Source organism: Hyperolius riggenbachi, chromosome 1 (genome assembly GCF_040937935.1).
Source record: "Hyperolius riggenbachi isolate aHypRig1 chromosome 1, aHypRig1.pri, whole genome shotgun sequence".
NCBI lineage: Eukaryota > Metazoa > Chordata > Amphibia > Anura > Hyperoliidae > Hyperolius > Hyperolius riggenbachi.
Window position 1 is genome coordinate 127,161,395 of NC_090646.1, and position 23,284 is coordinate 127,184,678.

A 23,284-nucleotide genomic window follows, 5' to 3' on the forward strand; every position below is an offset into this window, starting at 1 on the left:
GCATGAATTGATGGCGTAAAATCTCCAATGTATACATTAATATGAACAATCTTGTATTAATCTTGTAGTGCTATGGCCAAAGAAAAAACATCTGAGATTTCACAAGGACCACTATCACAAAAATTGTAAAATTTAAAATACGTGTAAACACATACAAATAAGTATGTTTCTTCCAGAGAAAAATTAGCCATAAATTACCTTTCTCCTATGTTGCTGTCACTTAGAGCCGGATCACACTTGTTTTAAAAACATATCCGTGGGATACATTTTTAAAGCTCTGCAGAAACACGGGAAGTGGATCTTATGTTAAACATAGGACCTGCTTCCACTCGTGTAAAAACATGGATCGCACACGGATCCGTGTTACACGGAAAGAAAACGCTACGAAGAGTCCGGATTTGACACTTTTTCCCGGACAGGGTGGGAAACCATGTCCAATGCAAGCCTATGAAAACAAACACTGTCCACTCTCACTAAGCTAGCTGCCACATCCTCATCGCCCATTTCGGCCACATCCCGTCGCATTGTACTCAAGCGCCCTGCCGTCCATCACCCCCGCTCAGTCTGTCCTGAACAGCCTGGTGGCTGACAGAAGCATGGGGATTCTCCATTGGGCTGCAATATACCAATGGAAATCCTCAGCAACAGGGAGAATTCTCATTGGTTCATGTTGAACCAATGAACAGTCTCCCTGTTGCTAGGCAGAATTGGCATGTTGCAGACTATGGAGAGCCCTGCTGGCCTCCAGGCCGTGGAAGGAACCGAGTGGCGGGACAAGCAGTGGCAGCGAGACAGGTGAGCAGTTGATGCATACGTACCAACGTGATCAACACGCGGACATGGAACGTGCCCTACATACAGATCAGAGCCGTGTCAAACGGATCAGTTTTTCAGAAAAACAGATCCTTTTGACATGGATCCGATCTGGAACCAGACAAGTGTGTGTCAGGAACCGGCCCGCGGCACGCCTGCGTATACAGTTCCCGACTGCGGGTTTGACCAGATCAAGTGGGGAGCAGCCTTATTCGAGCTACAAACAAGGCTTTGACCCCTCAAAAGCTCCTTACTGCCACCACTAGCGGTTTGCTAGACACTTCCACTCGGCTGTCGAGTGCTCAGCACGCAATCCGCGTTTTCGTATTCGGGTCAGCTTTGCGCTTTAGGCCGAATACGGGAACGCCACACACACACACACACGCACAGTTGCAATCTTACACTGTAGTGAAGCAAAACCACTAACAGTCGTTCCGAACGATACTGTTAGTCACTCTGCTGTCGAGCTACTCGCACTGGCGTTTTCGTACATTGGGTCAGCTGTGCGCTTTAGGCCAGCGTATGACAAATGCCCCCACACACAATGCAATTACAATCTCATACGGTAGGGTTGCTCAAACGTAAAATTAGGCATGGATTTATACACAGTTGCACTTCAGTCTCTTCTAGGCTATGAGTGTTAGTTTAGTACAGAAGAAGTCAAATTTATTTAAATAACAATTTAATATTCCAGAAAAAACATGGAACAATGCAGAACTTAATACCTGCATATACAAAAGATGTACAAAAACAAAGTAAAAAAGTTACACAGTAAAAGTTACAAGATAAAAGTTACAAAAATTACAGAAATATGGTCCTGTATTCCCTAACATCATCAGCACCCAAATATATCACCACAGTGTGGACCGAGCCTTACAGTAGGTAGTAGAAATTTGACAGAACCGACAGGTTTTGGACTAGTCCATCTCTTCATGGGGGATTCTCAGCAAGGTTTTTATTCTTTATAAAGGCTTCCCTGAAAAGGGATTTATACAATGATGCTGGCTGGCTTCCCTGCTCTCTTCACACTGTTTTGGCAGTTGGACAGAGCAACTGCCATTAACTAGGTGCTTTTGAGCATAAACAAACACCTAAGAATCTCCCATGAGGAGATTGACTAGTCCAAAATCTGTTGGTTCTGTTACATTTCAACTACCTACTGTAAGTGACACCAACATAGGTGATAAGAAATGTATGGCTCATTTTACTCTGGAAGAAACGTACTTCTTATATGTGTTTACATGTATTTTAAAGTGGTCTGAAACTCCAACATAACATTCAATAAAAATGTGTTTTCCTACTTTTTATTACTCATACAGTTATCATATTTGCTTTTGTGCATAAGTAATGTTGTCTGTTTACAAATTACAAGTTTCCAAAGTGTAGTCTTGCCCTGAAACCTGCCATTGCATTTTATTCAAACTGCTTTTTATTATATATTAGCATCTAATAAAGAAACTCCACAGTAGACTGAGCCCTCTATGAGTCATATTCAGTAAATATTGGTAAAGTTGTAATGCCTGGGAAGCATACAACAATTTTACCATTACTTTGATGACTACATAGCGTGCATTGCACAACTAGTGCAACACTGTGTTACCTAGGGACCGTTAATTGTGCAACGTGTGCTAGGTAACAGACGATACATCTAGGTAACAAAAGCATTGCTAGCATATTGCTTGCTATACAAATAACATAAGGTGTGTAACCATAGCAATGCTTATGGTATCGAGGTGACACAGGCTGCGCTAATTGCGCAACTCATGTAATATAGTCTGCGTAAGTAACAGTAAAATACCCACATGCTTCCTGCACATGGCAACTTTACCAATGTTTAGTGAATATGACCCTATGTCTACTTCAATTTACCCTTAACACTTACAGGGAAACTGCAGTCAAAATGTCCCCTCTGCTCCAATCAATTAGCTACATTATACTGTGTTCTAAGAACAACATTTTTCTTTAAAAAAAATACCTGAAAGTGTAACTAGGTTTACTTCCATTTGCTCCTTGGACCCTTATTAGTATGCTGCCCTGAACTCTCCAGACTGACTGAGAGATTGTTGTTTTATCTCTGACTGCAAGAGATAAGGCTGATTTATAGCATCTTACCAATACAAGCCACCAATGCTTCTAATGTCAGGGTTTTTGTATAGCTGGATAATTCTATATTAGCAGTCATCTACATGTTATATAACTGTACAATATGGAATGAGATACATGCAGCCCATGTAAATGTTAAGTAAATCTAAAAACTTACAGATTTCACCCCAATGTTCCAAAAGGATTGATTCCTTTCTAAAATGAATAGATTCAGAAGGAATCGATTCCTACCACACACTACACATCAATTTCCAATACATTACAGCAGGGAATGTATTGGAAATCAATTAAACTGCAGAGTTGCACTGTTCAATGCAGTGCAAAGCTATAGGCCATCGATCTGCCAATGCTCTTGCCCCGCCCCTGAATAATTTTAATTTTCTGGTCTAAACAATTTATCATATGTTATAGGTGTACAAAACCCTAATGTATGTTAAAAGTGTGTGCATACATTTTACTGGGCATTACACAAACTATGTAATTCACGTTACACAGTCTGTGTAACACATTATGCATATGATGCAGAGGTTGCTTCTATAACACACGTTAACACTATATGCGTAGCCCACATTACACAATCACCATGCGTGTTGTGTACATGACACATTTACCACATTTTTCAGGACTCGGAGTATTTTTGTAGCAAATCCAAAGCACTGGTAAGTATTAGACTAAGGAGTCAGAGTTGAGGAGTCGGGGTCGGGGCAAATTCTGGGTACCTGGAGTTGGAGTCGGTAGTTTCATAAACTGAGGTGTCGGAGTCAGATGATTTTTGTACCAACTCTCCACAGCCCTGGATTGCGTAACACCTGAACAAATTTGGGTGCGCTATATGTGCACTTAGATTTTACTATCCAATAGCACGTATTTGCCAAAATATTACTATGGAAAGGAGAAGCATGCAGGAAAATAACAATCTTTGAAAATTGAAAGTGAGCTTCCAAATCTATGCTGTATCAAAATAGATGTATGAGTGTGTGTGTGTGTGTGTGTGTCATATATATATATATATATATACATATATATTTATATACACACAGTATATATATATATATATATATAGAGAGAGAGAGAGAGAGAGAGAGAGAGAGAGAGAGAGAGAGAGAGAGAGAGAGAGAGAGAGAGAGAGAGAGAGAGAGAGAGATGATTAGCTCTGATCTTAGAGATAATGTGGAAATAAAGAAATAACATTTCCTTCTGTATACAGCAAATAATACTTATGGCTATATGGTTACATGCATTCTGACGGAAGCAGGAAATTTGAGCTCATGAGACAAATGAACAAAAAGGGCGCCACCATTTACTCCCATAATAAATATCGTTGACGGGCACCGAACAGGAAAAAAGGGCGCCCGGAGATTATTAATGTTTTCAAACAGCGCCCGGAGATTATTAACATTTTTAAACTGCGCTAGGAAATTGTTAATGTTTTCAAACTGCTCTTGTGATGATTTAAGTTTACAAAATGCACCCGTGACAAATCACGTTTACAAATATACTAAACATATCTATCGTTTAACTAAAACGTTGTTTGTATTTCACTTTATAGCATAACATGGCAGTCAGTTGTCACAGTGATGCTAACGCTCATTTCTTTGCTGGTGATTTATGTACATAACACTGTGTGATACAGCATAGCAGGTACAATTCACTCTCAGTATGGGTGTTCTCATTTTCAATTATTTCTGTTACTACTGGTTCATATAGAAGGGGCATCCATTTGTAGCAGCCCCTGCAGCATTTCTTTAATTAAAGCTGAAAAGGTAGTTCCTTCTGCTAGAAACAATAGAGGGAGTAGCTGGAGGTAAAAAGTGATTAGATCATTTACTCTGGCTTCCCTCTACTATCATTCATTACCTCCCCACCTCCCCACTTCCCCTGACACTTTCCTCAGATCTAAAGTCACACATAGCTTTTACATTCCATGTTTCTACAGGGAAGCTTCACTGTGCACATTGCCATCTCTGGACAGAGACTGCATCACATCATTTCACCTGATCTCAGTTCGGTCCCCATAATCCCTGGTAGGGTTAAAGAGGACATGAACTAAGAACTTCCTCTCTGCTCTAAAAGATACACAACAGCATAATAACCTTTAAAGAAATGTTTCTTTGTTACATCTTATACAAATCCTGCAATACATCTGCAGTGTGTCTACTTCCTGCTTTCATGGAAACAGACATATTCTTAACATTCTGTGTTTACCAAAGAGGTCTCTGCCTTGGCAGGTAGCTGCCACTGTTGGGGGATCGAATTACAACTCATTTTAGTCACAGATGAGAGGGAATTAGACAGACTAAACTCTCACACATGATGACTCATCTCACACATGACAGAGCGGCTTCTGGGAGAATAATGGGCTCCGGAGTGACTTAGGTAACAGGCACCATGCTGGATCTTTAGGCCATGTTAGAGAGCTCCCGTACACACACTAGATTTTCGGTTTGCGAACCGTGAACGCAAATTTCTACAAAAATTTGCAAACAGACTCTTCCCAGTGGGCTCCATAGACTTTAATGGCAGGCGAACAGCTGTCATTCTAGCTATCCCAGCTCCGCATTTTTGGCTATTCAAGCATGCATGGGGAACAAGGGGTTAAAGCGGCTTGGGAGGGGGACCCCACACCATTTTTTTATTTCCCACACTCTTAACATAAAAAAATTAAAAATTAAAAAAAAAATACATTTATATACATATTAATACATTATCTGTCATTTTAGTGCTGGACTTTGCTATAGGCTGCTATTTTTTCCCTGTAACTTTAAAATCGATTTTCTCAAAAACTATAAGGTCTTTTTGAAAAAAAAATGTTTCCTCTTTTACCCACTCTCCTCTTCCACATACCCTGAAAATGTGCTGTTTCTAGCACATAAGGGGGCTTTGCTATTAACCTTTAAAGTCGGTGGCCAGTGACTTCAATGTAAAAAGTGCAAATACAAATTGTTTTTAAAAAAAATTTGAGGTAAAAGCGAACGTTGAACAGTCCATGTTCGTAGAGAACTGTTCTCCTGGTGAACTGTTTGGGACATCTCTATTCCAGTGCACACATCCTGGAATAAGACCAAAAATAAAGATTGAAATGTTGATTTTACAGAGCTACAGTGAACAGATTCAATGCCTAAGAGCTGTGAATGGAAGATGAGGATATTTGCAATAGAGATCCTGTTATCTCTCAGACTGCAAGGAAAGAGGTAAGTCTCGCCTTTTCTCTCCACTGAAAACAAAATGTTCTAATTGCCTAAAGTTCTATTTGAACATCTACTACGTAATACCCACAAGACAATTGGTAATGCAATGGTGAGTGACCATTGCACATAGGAAGGAATAGAGGGCACAAATAACTCCCCCTTCCATATAACCCCCACCCTATATCCCCCACGGTGCATCCCCTTAGTTACTGCCCTATCCTATCACTTCTACTTTGTATTTTATACTTATACATGCTAAGATCTCTACTGTGTAAAGTACACTACTCACCTCACCTGCACTCTGCCAATAGGTTTCCTCCCATTTATCCTACCCTTTCCCACTGTGATCCCCCACATCAGATACATACCCTATTCATTCCATCGGTGTTCTGACCTGATCTTCATTTACCTGTTCTACCCACCTTCACGCTGTGCACCTTCTAATTCCAACTTTATTCTCCGAAAACACACAACAGCATTTGTATCAACTCTATATGTGCCCGATGCCCTGTCAAATTCCCCCCAATGTGTTCTTTCAAACACCCTGTCCTACCAAACACCCCCCCTACAAATGGTATCTTCCTTCAAATGGCATATACTGACAGAGGGGATTTATTTTAAAGATACAGAGATGAAAACACACTTTAGGAATGCTTTTCCCATTTTATTTCTGTTGCCTCTTCATCTTGGTAGTGAACTCTTTGACAGAAACCACTTCAGATAGGTGTTTCTCAAAGGCAATCTGAACTGAAAATAAACTTATGAGACAATGCATATGAGTAGTGCAGCTAATGCTGTACACGATGAGATTTCCCGTTCGATTTGCGGATCGATTCGATTAAATCAAACATGTTCGATTGGATTTTGATCGTTTTTTTCATGATAGGTATGCAAAATCGACGGAAAAAACGATCGAAATCCAATCGAACATGTTTGATTTAATCGAATCAATCCGCAAATCGAACAGGAAATCTCATCGTGTGTACCCAGCATTAGAAACAGAACATTGGTAGCAAAGATATGAGTCTCGTATTGTTTTCAGTACAGGAAGAGTTAAGAAACTACAGTTGTTATCTACCCCAAATTTGGTCGGCTACAGTCCTATTTTCCGAAGCACTTATACATCAAAGAAACAATGAAAGACAACTTCAGATAAGGTTTTCCTGCAGGGAAGTTCAAAAAGTCATTAGCTCTGCTCTGTTCCATAGTTTAAAATACAGTGTAGTTTGTGAACTGTACATATTAGAGAATGATGCAATGTTAATAAAAACAAGCTATATAACTGAAAATACAACTATGAGACTCTTTTCTTTGTTATTATTGTTCTATTAATTATCTGCACTACACATACAATACATTATATCATACGGTTTTTATTTTCACTTCAGTGTCACTTTAACACTGCAGTTTTGAAACAGCCTGTTTCAAACCTAAATTGCAATTAGATCCAGGCTTTAACTTGGCCATTCCAAAACAACCAAAGTCTTTTCTTTCACGAATTCCTTGGTGGATTTACTGAAATGTTTATCACTGTATTCCTGCAATATCGCTTCTGACTGGACATCAGTCTTATGACAGATTACCTCAAATTATACTCAGAAAACCCTCTTGGGCATTCACTAATTGACAGTATATTATATAATGGCAAGTAGGAAAGAATACAATGGGAAAAACATACTCCGCTGGAATTTCCAAGGAATTTATAAAATTGCTGCAAAATTGCAGAATTTTTGCAGAATGCACTATAGGCAATAAGAGAGACGGAATTGTTGGGTTTTCAAAAAGAAGCATAAACAAATGAAGTAGCTTGTTGTGCTGTTTTATTTTTATGGATCACATCCCTACTTATTGCTGATTAAATATGGCAAGCCTGTGAAACAAGCCTCCCATTTTGTATTTTTTGTGTGTGGAAATAACCCATTGGATGTCTGTCTAACAAATAAAAGCCAGCCCTGTGAAAGAAGCCAATATTTTTTTTTTACTTTTTTCATGCTGATGTATAAAAATATGCTAGATCTATGAAACAAGCCAAAAGATTATTGTTTGATAAACAGCTCAGTGTGTGCTTCTCTGAATGACAATGATAGAGCTGGGGAAAAGGCAGATCTCATAGGATTAATAACAGCAGCAACAGGGAGAAGTCAGCTGTGGAAAGCAAGAAGCTATAAGAGATCCATATACTTTGCATACCTTGGGGGGTGGGTTAAATACTGTAGACTGGAGGAGGAATAAGTGAAAAAAAGAAAAGAAATGGAAGCCTGCTACCACTGAAAGTTGTGGTGTCTTTGTCCTCTGATAATCCACTTGCAAAACCTGGTCTGCAATTCGTCCTCAGTAAACAGCTTAAAAAAGCACATAGGTGTAATATACAGGCCTAGCCTTATTAACAACTGCATTTTCTTGAGTTTTGCTCAAACTGAGTTCACGGCTGCCTTGGTCTTCTGCCTGGAGTTTGCAAAGGGATCATTCCTTAGATGTCTAGTGGTCTCTGTTATCATCTGCGTCTGCTTCTAAGCACAGTCCAGATCAACTTATGTGTTGACTGTGGGCTATGCCTCTCCTAAAACGTTTTCTTATTTTGTGCATTGAGGACATTAAAGTACACCTGAACTGAGAGATATATAGAGGCTGCCATATTTTTTCCATTTAAATAATACCAGATGCCTGGCTGTCCTGATGATCATTTGCCTCTAATACTTTTAGCCATAGACCCCGAACAAACACTCAGTTCAGATGTGTCTGACTGAAGTCTGACAGGAATACCCACTTGCTTATTTTTCAGTAGTGTGATCCATATACTACTTCAGCCAAAAAGATTAGCAGAAATACCAGGTAATTGGTATTGTTTAAAGGAAATCAATATGGCTGCCTATATATCCCTCTCAGTTTAGGTGTCCTTTAAGTTGCCTGTTACTTGAATCCCACTGGTCTGGATCGCTCTCTTGAAATATCAAGAGGAACTGTAGTGAGACAACCAAGGCCATATGTAATTCGAGTGATGAGAAGGTCAAAACATGCAGAATTCTCTTCACGCAGGATTCACCGGCAAATTCAATAACTGGCTTCTCCCAAGTGATGTCAAAGTGTTAAGAACATAACTCAGGCAAATACTAGCTATTCTCTAAGCAATTTCAAGCAATGTGGAGGAGGCATTTGTGCTTTGGAGCTGTCCTTCAGCACCACACTTCCCCAGGAAATGTGTGTGCACTGTCGCTGTCACCTGATGCCTGCTGCTAGAACCAGAAGGCTCCCAGCACTTATCCGATGTCCACGCTGTATGCCAGGCTCTACTAGCATTGATCACTTCCACCGCTCTGTGCCGCCTATGGGAACCAAAATGACTGCTGATTCCATCCTCTTCTCTGGAATCCCAGCAAAAGCATCTTTAAAGCTCCCACTGGGGCTCCCTATTCATCCACTGGGTGAACTAAAGAGAATCATCCTGATTCTCATTTATTATGTAGTATGGATGCTCATTTGGATTTTGCGGAATTGAAATTTCCAAATTTCTGATCGGAAATCGGATTTCTGCAGAAATACTGCATTACTGCAATTCGGTAACTAATCAGAGAAAGCAGAAACAATTCGGAAGGGGTGCATATTAATTTGGCGCCGCTCAGTTCGGCACGGTGAGAGCTGAATGACGGCTCTCACCACTGCCGCTAAACTCCAAGGCGGCATTAAATACTATTCCCCCTCTGAGTTGTCGCAACTCGGAGGGAGATGTAATTCGGGGTCTGGCAGCCGCCAGAGCCCCGAATTACTGCTACGTGCCCCACGCAGCATAGCACAGCTGCTATGGGGCGCCCAGTTTCGGCATCCAATTCAGAAGTATCTGGCCAATCAGAGAATGCAAAAAATGACAAAAGAAAAACCACTACTCCGAAATGGGAAATCTGAACTCGGAAATCGTATTTCTGTAGAAATGCTGCATTACCACAACTCTGTAATTTAGCCAAATCACAAAACTCGGAAGCATTGGACCAATCAAAGAATACAGTGTCAATTCAGAAGTATTTGGCCAATCAGAGAATGCAAAAAATTACCATAAACCCCACTACTCGGAAATTGGTAACCGATCGGAAATCTGTGGAATTGGTAATCGGCATTGGCGGAAAATTGAATTTCTGCAGAATAGGAAATCAACATTTGCGACCATCCCTAATACCTACACAATCTGTTTAAAGTATTCAAAATCTATTGGCCTTCATACTAGATAAAGTGGTAAAATTGGTCATTGGCTAGCCAATCAAAATTGGATGTATCTAATATCTAAATGAACCAGATAGCAGGTCACACTGGTATGGCTGCTGTGCAGATTTCAGAGTTAAAATACATCTCCTTAAATTAATAATAGTAATATGAGTCTGCAAGGAGGTTTATTTTCTGTCATTGCTACAATTATTTCATAAGTTTATTCTCAGTTCAGACTTCAAAATGTCAATGGTGTATTTATTATATCACCTTTCAAAGATAAGCTGATGTCTCAAAATGTCTTATTAATGCCAGTGAAAGTTGGCAGCACTGAACGTATCTCCGTCATGATTTGGTAATGTGCCAAATGAATATACCTTCACATTGATCTCCTTAACTTCAAGAGGCAAGTAGTGTTTTCCCTCAATAGAGGTAAATACTGATCAGTCCCTAGCCCAGAACACGCCCCAGCTCTATAGCTTATTTTACTCATTTTCTTCTGATGGGTTGCAGCCAAACATAAATACCGCTTGCCTAAAACAGCACATTATATTATAATGTATGCCAGAATGTGCTCTGAGCTGGTAGGGAACCCCGCTATTGCCTTTTGTCTCATAAGAAGATCTCTAAGTTTACAAATAAAAAGAGTGGGCTATGAAATCTAAACAAAAACTCAATAAAAAAAATCCAATAAATGTTCCAATAAAGTTGCAGCTGCTGAGAAAATCTGTGGCTCAAACAGTACAAATTTGCATTCAGCGCCCAGAATGCAAATAATTCAAATAATTCCAAATGCAGCAAATCCAGGGTGATATTCCTCTACCAGACATGAGAGACATGATTAAATCATTCACTGGACCATATAGACCAGAGAAGCAATCTGAGTTGTGCTTATAAACAGGGGTAATCCTCCTAGAGATGAAACAAGCGGACCCTCTCCACAGCTTTGTATATAAATATCTCCATAAACATGTAGTGCCACATAAAATTAACATAGTGAAGCACAGCCAGTTTTTATTAATACAAATTGTAAAAGAAAAATAAAAACAATCACAAGCTAAAGTGCATGCTAAATCCTAAGCATACAGGAACAGCTTGTACAGTAGCAGGGCCGGCGCTGCCACAGAGCCAAAGGGGGCAATTGCCCCAGGGCCCCAGACCTATGCAGGGGCCCCTGTGCTGCAGGGGCCCTGGTAACTAGTAGATACAGCTACTGCACTTTACTGTTGAAAATCTAGTAGGATTTCTTGGTTGTTACTTCTATTACATGATTATTTGTAAAAATAAAACATTAACACAAATCATTACACAATGATAATACAACATAATACAAATCATTAATGTGTAACATTGTAATCATGCCAAAATTTCTTTTCGGACAACACTGACAAAAAACTATAAAATGTTAAAAAAGATATATGTACACATCCAGTACATATGGGTTGTATATTTGACACAAAGTAAAATGATCTGTAAATAAATGGTTTTCTATATAGTTGTCACTTATAGTAAAAACTGTTAATCTGACAGCTCTGAATATCTTACCAACAGGTTTTAGACTAATCCATCCCCTCATGGGGGAACCTCAATGGTTCCTTAGTTTCTATAAAAGTGCTCCCTGGCTAGGATGTATGCAAACATGCAGGCTAGCCTGCCCACTCACATACACACTATTTAACATTGGTGCTAAGCAAACGGCATTCAGATAGTGCTTTAGAAAATACATATGAGGAGAGTTACTAGTCTAAAACCTGATAGTATGAGGTCAAGACCATCACATTATTAGTATATGTAGTATTAGTTGCAGCTACACAGAAAAATGTGTCACTTACAGTGCATTTTACTCTACTACACATGTGCATCTTATATGTGTATTATTTGTGTATTTAAAATTTTACAGTTTTTCCATCATATTTTCTCTTTAAAGAGGGATTGTCAACCACAAAATCAATTCAATTTTAAACACTGCACTGTGTTTAAAATGCTGCCGGAAATCCCACCCTGCAGTGCAAGCTCTCCAATCTATTAAGAAATGTCTCTGCTGTAATTATTTTACCTCAGTATACCAAGCTCTATTCTCTGCCATCGCTGACCAGATGGAGAGAGGGAAGCTTGCCATCTCCCCTCCCACATTCTTGCTCTTCATTGATTGGATGAGAGCATGTCAGTGTTCAGGCTTAGGCTGAAATCTGATCCTGTGCGCAAACGTGTTTACAAGCAAGCTAGCTATGACACTGCAGATTGGGGGAGAAAAGTAAAAGGGGAAATTACAACAGGATCGGCTTCACTCTGAGGGAAAAAGAGATGGCACATGCCAGGAACAGAATTCTCTTCAATCACGATATAAAATTCACTGAGATCAAAACGTTGGCAGTGCAATACAATTGTTATGTAAGTAGAAATGTAGTTATCTGGTATATGTGCTTTTTTTTCCTGCCATAGTATGGCTGATCCTCCTGCTTTAATAAACATGACCAAAACATTGCTTAATTGTCCTAATAAAAGATAGGTAGACAGGAGACTTACCATGTCTGTGTCAGAAACTGGCCCAAAACTTGTCACATAGATATCAGTGTGTACTTCTGTTACTCGGTCTAGGGTTAAAAAAGATGATAAAGAACAAACTTAATCTCTCGAGCACCAAACTTTAAGAAACAATTTCATGGCAGCAGCAATGCAGAATGTCATTTTGCATAAATATGAAGCAAGCGGGCACTTAAGAGATCCAACAAGCTTTACTGTGTGCGAATAGATACCAAGGCTAGACACCATAATACGGCCAGCAGAGCGTGTAACAAGACTAGCAGCTGAAAGTCACAAACGGCTGCATAATATTTGGGTTTATAAACTTACCGTACAGCTTAAGGAGAACCATCAAATTTTAGTGACGCTAAAATAACTAATGTATATTCAAAAGTTCCTACAACTACAGCATAACTTAAAAAAAAAACATGGTTTGAATGTCAAACTTCCTTGAGAACACACAGCCTAACTTGTAGCAAGCCAAAACCACCAAGAGTTTGAGTAAAGAGAACTTAGGTGTGTATTCAGGAAAGAATGGAAAAGTTGCACAGGGCATACACAGCAATTTCACCAATATTCCTAACAGTAGAGTAGCACGGGTTGTGCAATTAGCATGACAAACATTATCAAGGTGATGCACACATTGACAATGTACAGAGAACTTTGCCTGGATAACGTGGATCATGCTAATTGCACATTTGGCGCTACTTCACTGTCAGGAATGACAATACAATTGCCTAAAATTGCCTACTCTATATCCAAATCCAGAGTTGCCCAAAAGTAAATCATCTAACCACCTTTCATGATGAACACAGGACTCAATTTACAAATAAATTCAACCTACAAACAATGTACGGAAACAGAACCTGTTTGTACTGTAAGTACGGGATCACGTGTGTGTGTGTGTGCGTGCGTGTGTGTGGTGTGCGTGTGTGTGGTGTGTGTGTGTGGTGAGCATGTGTGCTGTATATGTGTGTGGTGTGTGTGTGTGTGTGTGTGTGTGGTGTGTGTGTGTGTGGTGTGTGGGTGTGTGTGTGGTGTGGGTGTGTGTGTGCATGTGTGGGTGTCTGCTGTGTGTGTGTGTGCTGAGTGTATCATTTTACAGATAATTTTCATCCAGTTGGAATAGATTTATATGATTGTGAACAAATCTTTTGGAAATTGCAAAACAAGACCCACTACACAAAATCTTGGTAGTTCTGGCTCTTAATTAGAATGGATTCGGATGATAGTGTGCTATTGCTGTAATGGTTTTTGTGGTCACATGACTGCTGCAGTGCTCCCTCTTTCTGCCAGACTGATGCTCTAGTAATCCAAGATGCACCTCCATGCATTCAGTACTGCAGGGACTTAGCACTTGTCACACATTTATGAGAGAAGACAGTTGGAAAGAGCTCCAGGTCAGGTACAATAAAAAATTACAAAATCAGTTTGCAGTCAACTGATTTCCTAAGTGCAGCGTTACTCCTAGTTTGCCTGTGAAGTGGAGCATGTATTTTCCTATTTTCAAATATTTAAACTAGGGTCAATGCCTTGAATAACTAATTTGTGGTGTGATATCCTGTATAATAAAACCCCTATGTCCCTGCATGTGCCTCCTGTCTGCGTGTAGCGTTGTCCGTGCTTTTTGCTACTGCACATGTGCGCAGCACGGACCCAGCCACACAGAGACAGGAGGACGGGGACGGGGCCAGGGAGCCGAGTGGGCGGCGTGTGAGCGAGCGGCTGGGTGTGCACGGTGGCGGGCGCGCGCGCAGCGGGCGGGTGGTGCCAGAAACACAGACCTAGAGCCTGTTTTTAAACGGGCTTAGGTCTACTAGTATATCATATTTTTGGACTATAAGACACAATCTTTCTCCCCCAAAAGTGTGTGTGTGTATGTGTGTGTGTGTTTGTGTGTGTGCTATTCATAATAATTATCTCTGGGTGTAATCCTTTATACTGTGAAGGATCAAAACACAGTCCTCTTTTGGGGCAATCCACCTTGCCCCCCAAGACTCATCAATTGCTTTAAGAAAAAGGACTTATAGGGCTAATGCAATCTATAAAAATACAAAAAAAGTTTTTTTGAAAAAACTTTATTGACACATGTCAATAAAGTTTTTTCAAAAAAACTTTTTTTGTATTTTTATAGATTGCATTAGCCCTATAAGTCCTTTTTCTTAAAGCAATTTGTGTGTGTGCTGCCAGACATGCTGCCCCCGTGGCACCATTTTCCCATGACCAGTGTCTACCTGTGCCCGGATCATTCACCCTCTGTGGGTGAGATGATCTGCGGCCAATCAGAAGGGGGGGGGGGGGGGGACTGCCAATCACGATCATGTGAAGACTGGTTCACACTGCTTCCTACACAGGCTGCCGCCCCCATGTAGGGTGAGTGATCCGGACACAGGGGGGCACATGAAGAACAGAGGGGGGCACAGTAAGGACAGATCAGTACACAAGGAGACACAGGGAGGGCAGTGGATGACACAAAGGGACACAGGAAGAACAGAGGGGGACACAGGAAAGTGGACACAGGAAGGACAGAGCAGGACACAAGGGGACACAGGAAGGACAGAGGGGGGCACAGAAAGGAAAGATCAGGACACAAGGAGACACAGGGAGGACAGTGGATGACATGAAGGGACACAGGAAAGACAGAGGTGAACACAAGGGAGGACACAAGAAAGACAGATGGGGACACAGAAAGGCAGAGAGAGAAATAGGAAGGACAAAGGAGGACACAGGGGGACAGAGGTGGACACAGGACGGACAAAGGAGGACACAAAACATACAAGGGGGACACAAGAGGTACAAGGAAGGCACAAGGGAGACCCACGAGGTAGAAGATAAACAAAATATTTGTGGTATTGGAGGAAGAATATCCACAAGATGCGAATGCACCATGAACACACCAAGATTACTGTAGTTATTTTTTACTTGTTTTTTGTCGTCTAAACCTAGGTGCTCCTTATGGTCCAGAGCGATTTATGGTCAGAAAAATACACAGTTTGTAAATAAAATGCCTTTTAAACTGCCAGCAAGCACATAAATACTCAAAATATTTTTTACAGTATTGTTTCACCTACTTTATGGTACTTTTTCAAATACAACGTGCTAAAGTTATTTTAAATAGAAGATGAAAAATTATCTCCTAGGAGACAACTCTGGAGAAAAAGTAAATTGTATATGATCCCTTGTCATAAAATGCCTTTTAAGTCACCAACAAGCAAGAAAATACTCAAAATAATGTTGATAGTTGTTTTTTGCCAACATTAATTGCATATAGGCCAGAGTCTTCAATGACCCTTACAGTATATATTTTATTTTCTTTAGATACATAAAACACAGCAATTCAGATTTATAGAGTCTGTTTATGTACATATTATTCTCTGCATGTGATTATACAGGCGTTGGTCCTAATATATAAATCACTTGCTTATAAAAACTTCCAAGACTTTGTTTAGAGAACTGGTATTTAGGCCCCAGGCTGAAACAGTTTCAAAGGAATGTTATGTAAATTTAAAGGGATTTGGAGAAATTAATTATTTGCATGGTTTCACACTGTGCCCGTAATCAGTTTGCTGTATATATAACACAAGCAGAGGCTTCTGCAGTGAGAGTCCAATCAATAGAGAAATACATTCATATTAAGTATATTTTAAGTCTCTGCTGTGCTCCTTTTGGTTTTTTGCAAGAAGCTTAGCATTAGATTCAGGTCATACAAAATACATTTGCACCATAGCAGTAATTGTTATTTTACTAGCTGTGCTAAAAGCAGGTTGAGTTGTTCCCCCTTGTATCATTCAATGTTACCTCAGCTTGGATATACATTTTAAATTTTATATATAATTGGTATATTTTATTCTTTGAAATGTATAGAAAATAAAAAATGGAAATTTATGTAGTTTTGTCCAGTTTGGCTGCTATTCACTGCTCTTGAATCTAGCCAGACGTCAATTCATTCTACAGCAGACTTAACCAATAATCCTATTACCAAGTTTTTCTGTGTGACATGAGTCAGAAAAAACCCTCTTGGGAGATTCCGGAACTGCACAACCAGGAAAGCAACACCTCCAGATCTACACTCTCAGCTTATTTCAACATCAGGCCAGTGCATGTTACTGTAACAAAATTAATGGAGTGCACAATGCTTTTAAAAATGATTTCTTGACTTTCTAAGCCCTGGGTGGCCAATAGGTCAATCGTGATCTTCCGGTAGATCGCGACCGCCTGCTCAGTAGATCGTGGCCGTCTGGCCTCGTCCTGCCATAATCTGAAGCCGCGCAGCCGCAGCTGTCAGATTTTGCAGTATCAGTGAGTAGAGGGGAGAGACGCGGCTAAATGGGAGAAGCGGCTGAAGGGGAGAGGAGCAAATGAGAAGAAAGGTCTCCTCCCCTCTAGGCTGTGTGACTCACACAGCGTCTCCTCCCCTCCAGGCTGCCTGCGGGTGCAGCGTCTTCTCCCCTCCAGGCTGCCAGGCAAGTGAGAGCAATATGGTCAAATACCTTCAGGAGGATTCTAAAGCTATTTGCTATGTTTGAAGGGGGGAGGATTGAACTGCTGGGTTAGGGAGTGGGGGTTCATGATATGTAGGGGAGAAGGCTTCTTCTGCTGCTATTTGCTAGGCTTTGGTGGTGGGGGGGGGTGCGTGAGGAGCAGTGGCATAGCTAAGGAGCTATGGGCCTCAGTGCAAGTTTTACAATGGGGCCCCCCCAAGCACTCTTTACATAACAATTGATATGGCGCACCAAAATCTGCGAAGGACAACCACAGTGTCAGAGTTGCAAGAAGGGGATGGGGAACAGTGTGTTAACGATTACTACTATTCAAAGCATATATAGAAAAATATTATTACCAGCACAGGACCAATAAAGAGCTAATACTGCGGTTGAGGTGGAGCCCCTCTGGCCCAAGGGCCCCGATGTGGTCGCAACCTCTGCACCCCCTGTTGTTACGCCCCTGGTGAGGAGAAGATTCCTTATGTATGCTGGGAGGCAGGTAGATCTCGTGGACTCTGCTGGTTGTGAAGTAGCTTGTGAGCCAAAAAAATGTGGGCATCCCTATTCTAAAAATCGCAATCGCTGGCGTTTGTGATTGTGATTGCTAGTGGAAAAGGGCCCTCATGGTGGTTTTGATTGGTAACATTATAAGGCACCCCCTCATATAGTGCAAATCTTCTACATCACACCCCCAAAAATCAATAATTGCATATTGTTTAATATATTAGCAATATACATATTTTTACCAATTGCTAAATAATATTTATGGCTGCAAAGAGCAATATTTTTTTGTGTCTTGTGTTTGCAGTTTAATTTGTACTTGTAAGTACTGGTAATCTAATTATTTCCTTTCTTATGTTTTTAAATTGCTAAGCAAGGTATCTATTAAAAGAAAATAATACAAAAAAAATAAACATTTAAATAATAGGACCTGGTCACTGAAGCTACCAAGTTTTATCATCAGAAATTAATTTGTAAAGTAAGTATTTAACATTTAGAAACATTTACAGATCTCTATGTGTGAGAAACAGCAAACAGGTGAAGCATAAAATACAGATGATAAGTGTAAATGGCACACTAATAAAGGGACACAAGTGAAAATGGATGCATGAAAACCAAACATCTCCTTGCAACTAATGACAAGTCAGCATGGGACCATTTCAAAAATACTCATGGAATCTGTTATTATCCAAGGTCTTTTATTGATTATAACAAACAAAAATCATATAATCAGATATATCAACATTATCTCATATGGTCTTCCTTGGTGACTGTTAGATGCTATTTTCAATATATTTCAATTTATAATGCCCATGTTTCCATTATATTATGCATATGTGTTGGCTATACCAATAACAATTAAGTTCCTGACATGCGCATTACCTAACATTATGTGTTACTTTGCCAAAGTGTCCAATATATAGATGATGTATTGCAGGTAACCTAATTAACATAATGTTCATACAGCTAGTAAGTTCTGACACATATAAAACAGATACCAACAGCATAATACCAAAGAAAACATGAAAAGGTACCTACAGACAGCAAGCTTAACCGACCCCTTCCCCCCTTGAAGGCAGGAAGGAGGACCATTAGTCTAGCTATTGCCCATTGTAAAAATGTATCTCTTTGATGGTGGCCATACATGGTACAATTTTTTCATCCAATCTTACCACTTCTATGTAATATAAGGGAACTGCCTAAATTATCCTTTTAATATATTCACTTAATTTACCCTTATACTACATAGAAATGGTAAGATTGGATGAAAAAATTGTACCATGTATGGCCACCATTAGGAGGACATAGAAATAGACTATCACAAATTCGACTGACATTTTGGTACTATTTTTCTAACTATGCTGCTGGCCAGCAAGTGATCTAAAAATAAAAATAGAAGGAATGACACATCCACCAAGCACCCACTAACTGGTTAAATTAAGGGACTTCGGGGGGTTCACCTACAAAGTATGGAAGTCTATGAAGATTCCCACAATGTTCCGTATGTAAAATGTGCATTTCCAAAAGTATAGCATGACATTTTCACTATTATTTTTTACATTTTATTTGCTTTTTTTCTCAACCCCACTATTACTGGTAACTCCCAATATTTTGTGATGTTATTTATGGAGTTATATCCCTTTGTCAATTCCACTTCACATGTACCCGTTATATCCACAATACAATGTAATGAAGATGCAGCTCTTATGTCTTCAGCAAATTAATCAAGAATCCAAAATACAGACAATTTTCTCAGAACTGAAGAGTTTATCTTCTGGGCTGTCAACACATAGCAAAATATACAACTCAATAACCCTCACAGGTATCATAACATTCATGCGTTGTAAAGGAAAAATAATTGTCTCCTGCCATCAAAGTTGCAAAAACAGGAATGATGATTCTAGCTTTCTCGGATGTCAATAAAGTCACATGACCAAGGTGCAACAATTTTAGAATTACGACTGGCACCAGAATTATGAGTGGAATAGTAACAAAAAATATTGCAAGGAAACATTTACATACACAGAAATCAGCTTTACAACTGGCCACATTGCAGCCCTTCCCTCTCCTTCAAAACTCTGTCACTGAATTAAGTCATCATGTTGCCAGCATGTTACAATGCCCCCAAGAAAACCCCATGCAAACTGGCGGACTTGGTTTGCACACTTTGACATAAAGAGTGTGATTCAGTTGATTCAGAAAGCAACATGAAAACCCGCCACCTAATGAATCTAAGGCCCCTTTCCCACTTAAAGCAGAACTGTAGAGTGAAAATAAACACAGTGTTTCACTTACCTGGGGCTTCCCCAAGCCCCCAGTAGCCATCCTGTCCATTGCCGCTTCTCGACGAGCCTCTGTTCTCCTGCCACCAGCTACTTTCGGTTTCGCCCCTGGGCCACTGCACCTGCTCGGCTCTGGCCAGGCGTATCCTTTCTTCACGTTCCCCGCTATTGCAGAGGGGAATGCGAAGAAAGGATACGCTTGGCAGGGCTGCACTGGCATCAACTTACAAGTCGAGGTACGGGACGGAGCGGCGGCGGGAGAACGGAGGCTCGGGCAGTACCGGCGTGGGACAGGACAGCTGCTGGGGGCTTGGGGAAGCCCCAGGTAAGTGAAACAATGTGTTTATTTTCACTCTACAGTTCCGCTTTAAGCACAACAGGAAAAGTGAGTGCCATCGCAACACCTGTCACTTGTGTTTCAGTGTGATTCTTCCCGATGTGGGTGAGATTTCTATTTATACAAATTCACCAGCAACCGTATATTGCAATTCCACAGGGAATCGCAACGTGTGGGTGAGGACATCAAATAATGAAGTCTATGCACTTCTGATGTACCAGCGGATCGCATGGCATCGTGTTCCCAAAAACACAGCCAAACTTGTGGTAAGTAGATAAGATGCTTAACAGTGTATGAGATCACTGGAGACTATAAATGTAATAACAAACATAGACAAATGGAATCTCCAACAAAAAATACCTAATCCACCATGCATAAAGTAATATAATAAACATTATTTACCTAAAATAAAGCAAAACTGCACAAAACTTCACTTGGAATACTGGTAAAAACAAAGGACAGGAATCAGTGGCGGCTCAAGCTTCAAATGTTTGGAGGGGCACAGAGGGGGCACATTTGGGTGGTCAAAATCGATGTTCGTATGGCAAGTTATAGACATAATTTGCCTAACTCAGGTGATAAAATTAAGGCCAACTAGTTCAGCAATTATAGGAACCAAATGTAAACATCACAAACATAACTTGGAGGCTTCTCGGCACAACAGAAGAAAAGTTACCTACAGATATATTTGGCTAGTTTGCTGGCATGCTTTAATCCTTACTTGCTAGCAAGCTGCTCCTGTGTTGACAGATCAGAGACAAATCATTCCAGCCCACAGCTTGTATCTCACAACTCTTCAAGCAAGAGGAGGGCAACGAGGCAAGAAGGAGAGAAACACTGCATTGCTGGAGACTAGAGCTTGTATTTTACAGACAGGAAAAAACTTCCTGCCTGTAAAATACATGCTCTATTCCAATTGACTGACAGTGTTAGAAACATACAATCAGAAGGAGGTAGAGAGATTTCTTTGCAAATATAGGTTTCATCCAGACACATTGATTACAAGGGATCTTGCAAGGATTGTTAAGTATTTATGGCAAATAGACCCTTGCTTTACTTAATGCCTACATAGACTCAGGCTGACATGGAGAGTTTATACAGATCGTGTTCACTCTACGCTGCTGGAGCCTGGAAACAGTTAACTGTTTGTTACATATATATATTGTAATTATAGTAATTATTGTATTTCTGTGTATGATCTGGCAAGTCCATCACTCTGATTAAAGTCTTATCCCTTTGTACCTCAGTCATCTGATACCCGTTATAGACCTCGGCCAGCTTAACAACTTTGTCTCTGTCTCATCCGTGTCTGTGCCTCGTATATCTGATCCTATGTGTATGATGTCTGCCTGAATATTGACCTAGCACCTGTCTCTATCCCTTGTACTGTAGTCATCTGATTACCTGTGTAACGATCTTAGCCCGTTTTTGACCTAGCTCTACATTAGTCCTTCTGTTTGTTACTTATATATATTGTAGTTACTTATATATATATTGTAATTGTAGTAATTATTGTATTTCTGTGTATGATCCTGCAAGTCCACCACTCTGATTAATGTCTCATCCCTGAGAGAGAGAGCACTCAGGGGGGCACAGTGATTCCCAGGGGTGACCAGTGTCCCAGCATGCCCCAGTGTAGCACCATCCATGACAGGAATGGTCTTTGCTATTGTCATAATGAAGGATGGGGCCTAGGCCAAAAAAACTGCTAAGAAACATTTATTGACATAATCATTTAATTACAAGGGCCCTTATTCAATTAACTTTTCTTCTGAGTTTCTCTCAGGGGATAATTTTTCATCTTACCTATAAATAAATTTTTCAGTAGCTAATAATTGAAAAAATACTAAACAGCAGGAGAAAAAAGTAATATCACACTAATTTTTAGTATTTTCTTGCTTCCTTGGGGCTAAAGAGTATTTTATTTATAAAGTGAGAAAACATCTGTGGTTTTCAATTTAGGAAAAAACTTGAATAATGGTCGAAGTTAGTATATTAAAGTGTATATAAAATGTAAGTTACTTAAATCATCATGTCATATAAATGGAAACATAGAGACAGTGAGGTAAAAAAAATAACACACTATGCAGAATAAAAATTAACTATTAATAAGTATTGGAATTGAATATTACAATGGTTCCAAAAGACAGGAAGAAATCCAATGCAGTGCTGTGGCATAGGTAAGATGGCAAAGCACCATACATTACACAATTGCCTAACCACCTGATGTTCTAGGGTGAAAAAAAAACACATGAAAGAAAAGCCACAAGAGTCAAATAAGTTGAACTATATCTCCCTGAATGAATTAAAGTATTGTCATCCTATACCTAATAGCTGCAGATGCCTTTTCAGAATTAGAATAAGCTTTATTCACAAAGTGTGAAAGTTGTGCAAGAGTTATCACACATTAAATATGATACACACGTTATATGTCAGTTAACAGACAGTGAGTAACGTACATAGTAGACAGACATTAACATTAAGCAATTACCAACCACTGCCATGCATATTTACGCCCCTGCAAACTTCACTTGTGCAACCGGGGCATAAATATGTGTACTTGTTTGTTTACCCCGCCGATCCCGACTGCCGCACCACTGCCATTCATTTCCGCTGCAATCCTGCCTTTCTGTGATCGGTGAATGAATGTTGTTCCCAAACCCGATCACAGTGCCTGTGATGAATGAGAGTCTGCTTCAGCAAAACACAGGCTTTCATTCACAAAACCAAAAGTAAACAGTACTTCTGTGTACTATTTACTCAGAAATGAATTGCAGTGCCACCTTGTGGCCAAAAAGTTAAACTGCACCCACACACACTTTTATAAAAAAAAAAACCATACTTTTATTAACCCATTAT

At 40.0% G+C, this 23,284-nt stretch overlaps 1 protein-coding gene across 1 annotated transcript in view; it reads right to left on the minus strand.

The window, feature by feature from the left end:
- GABRA2 (gamma-aminobutyric acid type A receptor subunit alpha2) overlaps positions 1-23,284 on the minus strand; it is a 257,044-nt gene that overhangs the window by 118,544 nt on the left and 115,216 nt on the right. The window contains exon 4 of the mRNA XM_068278530.1: positions 12,825-12,892. Coding sequence (XP_068134631.1) covers positions 12,825-12,892 — 68 coding nt within the window. The remainder of the gene's footprint in view (positions 1-12,824; positions 12,893-23,284) is intronic.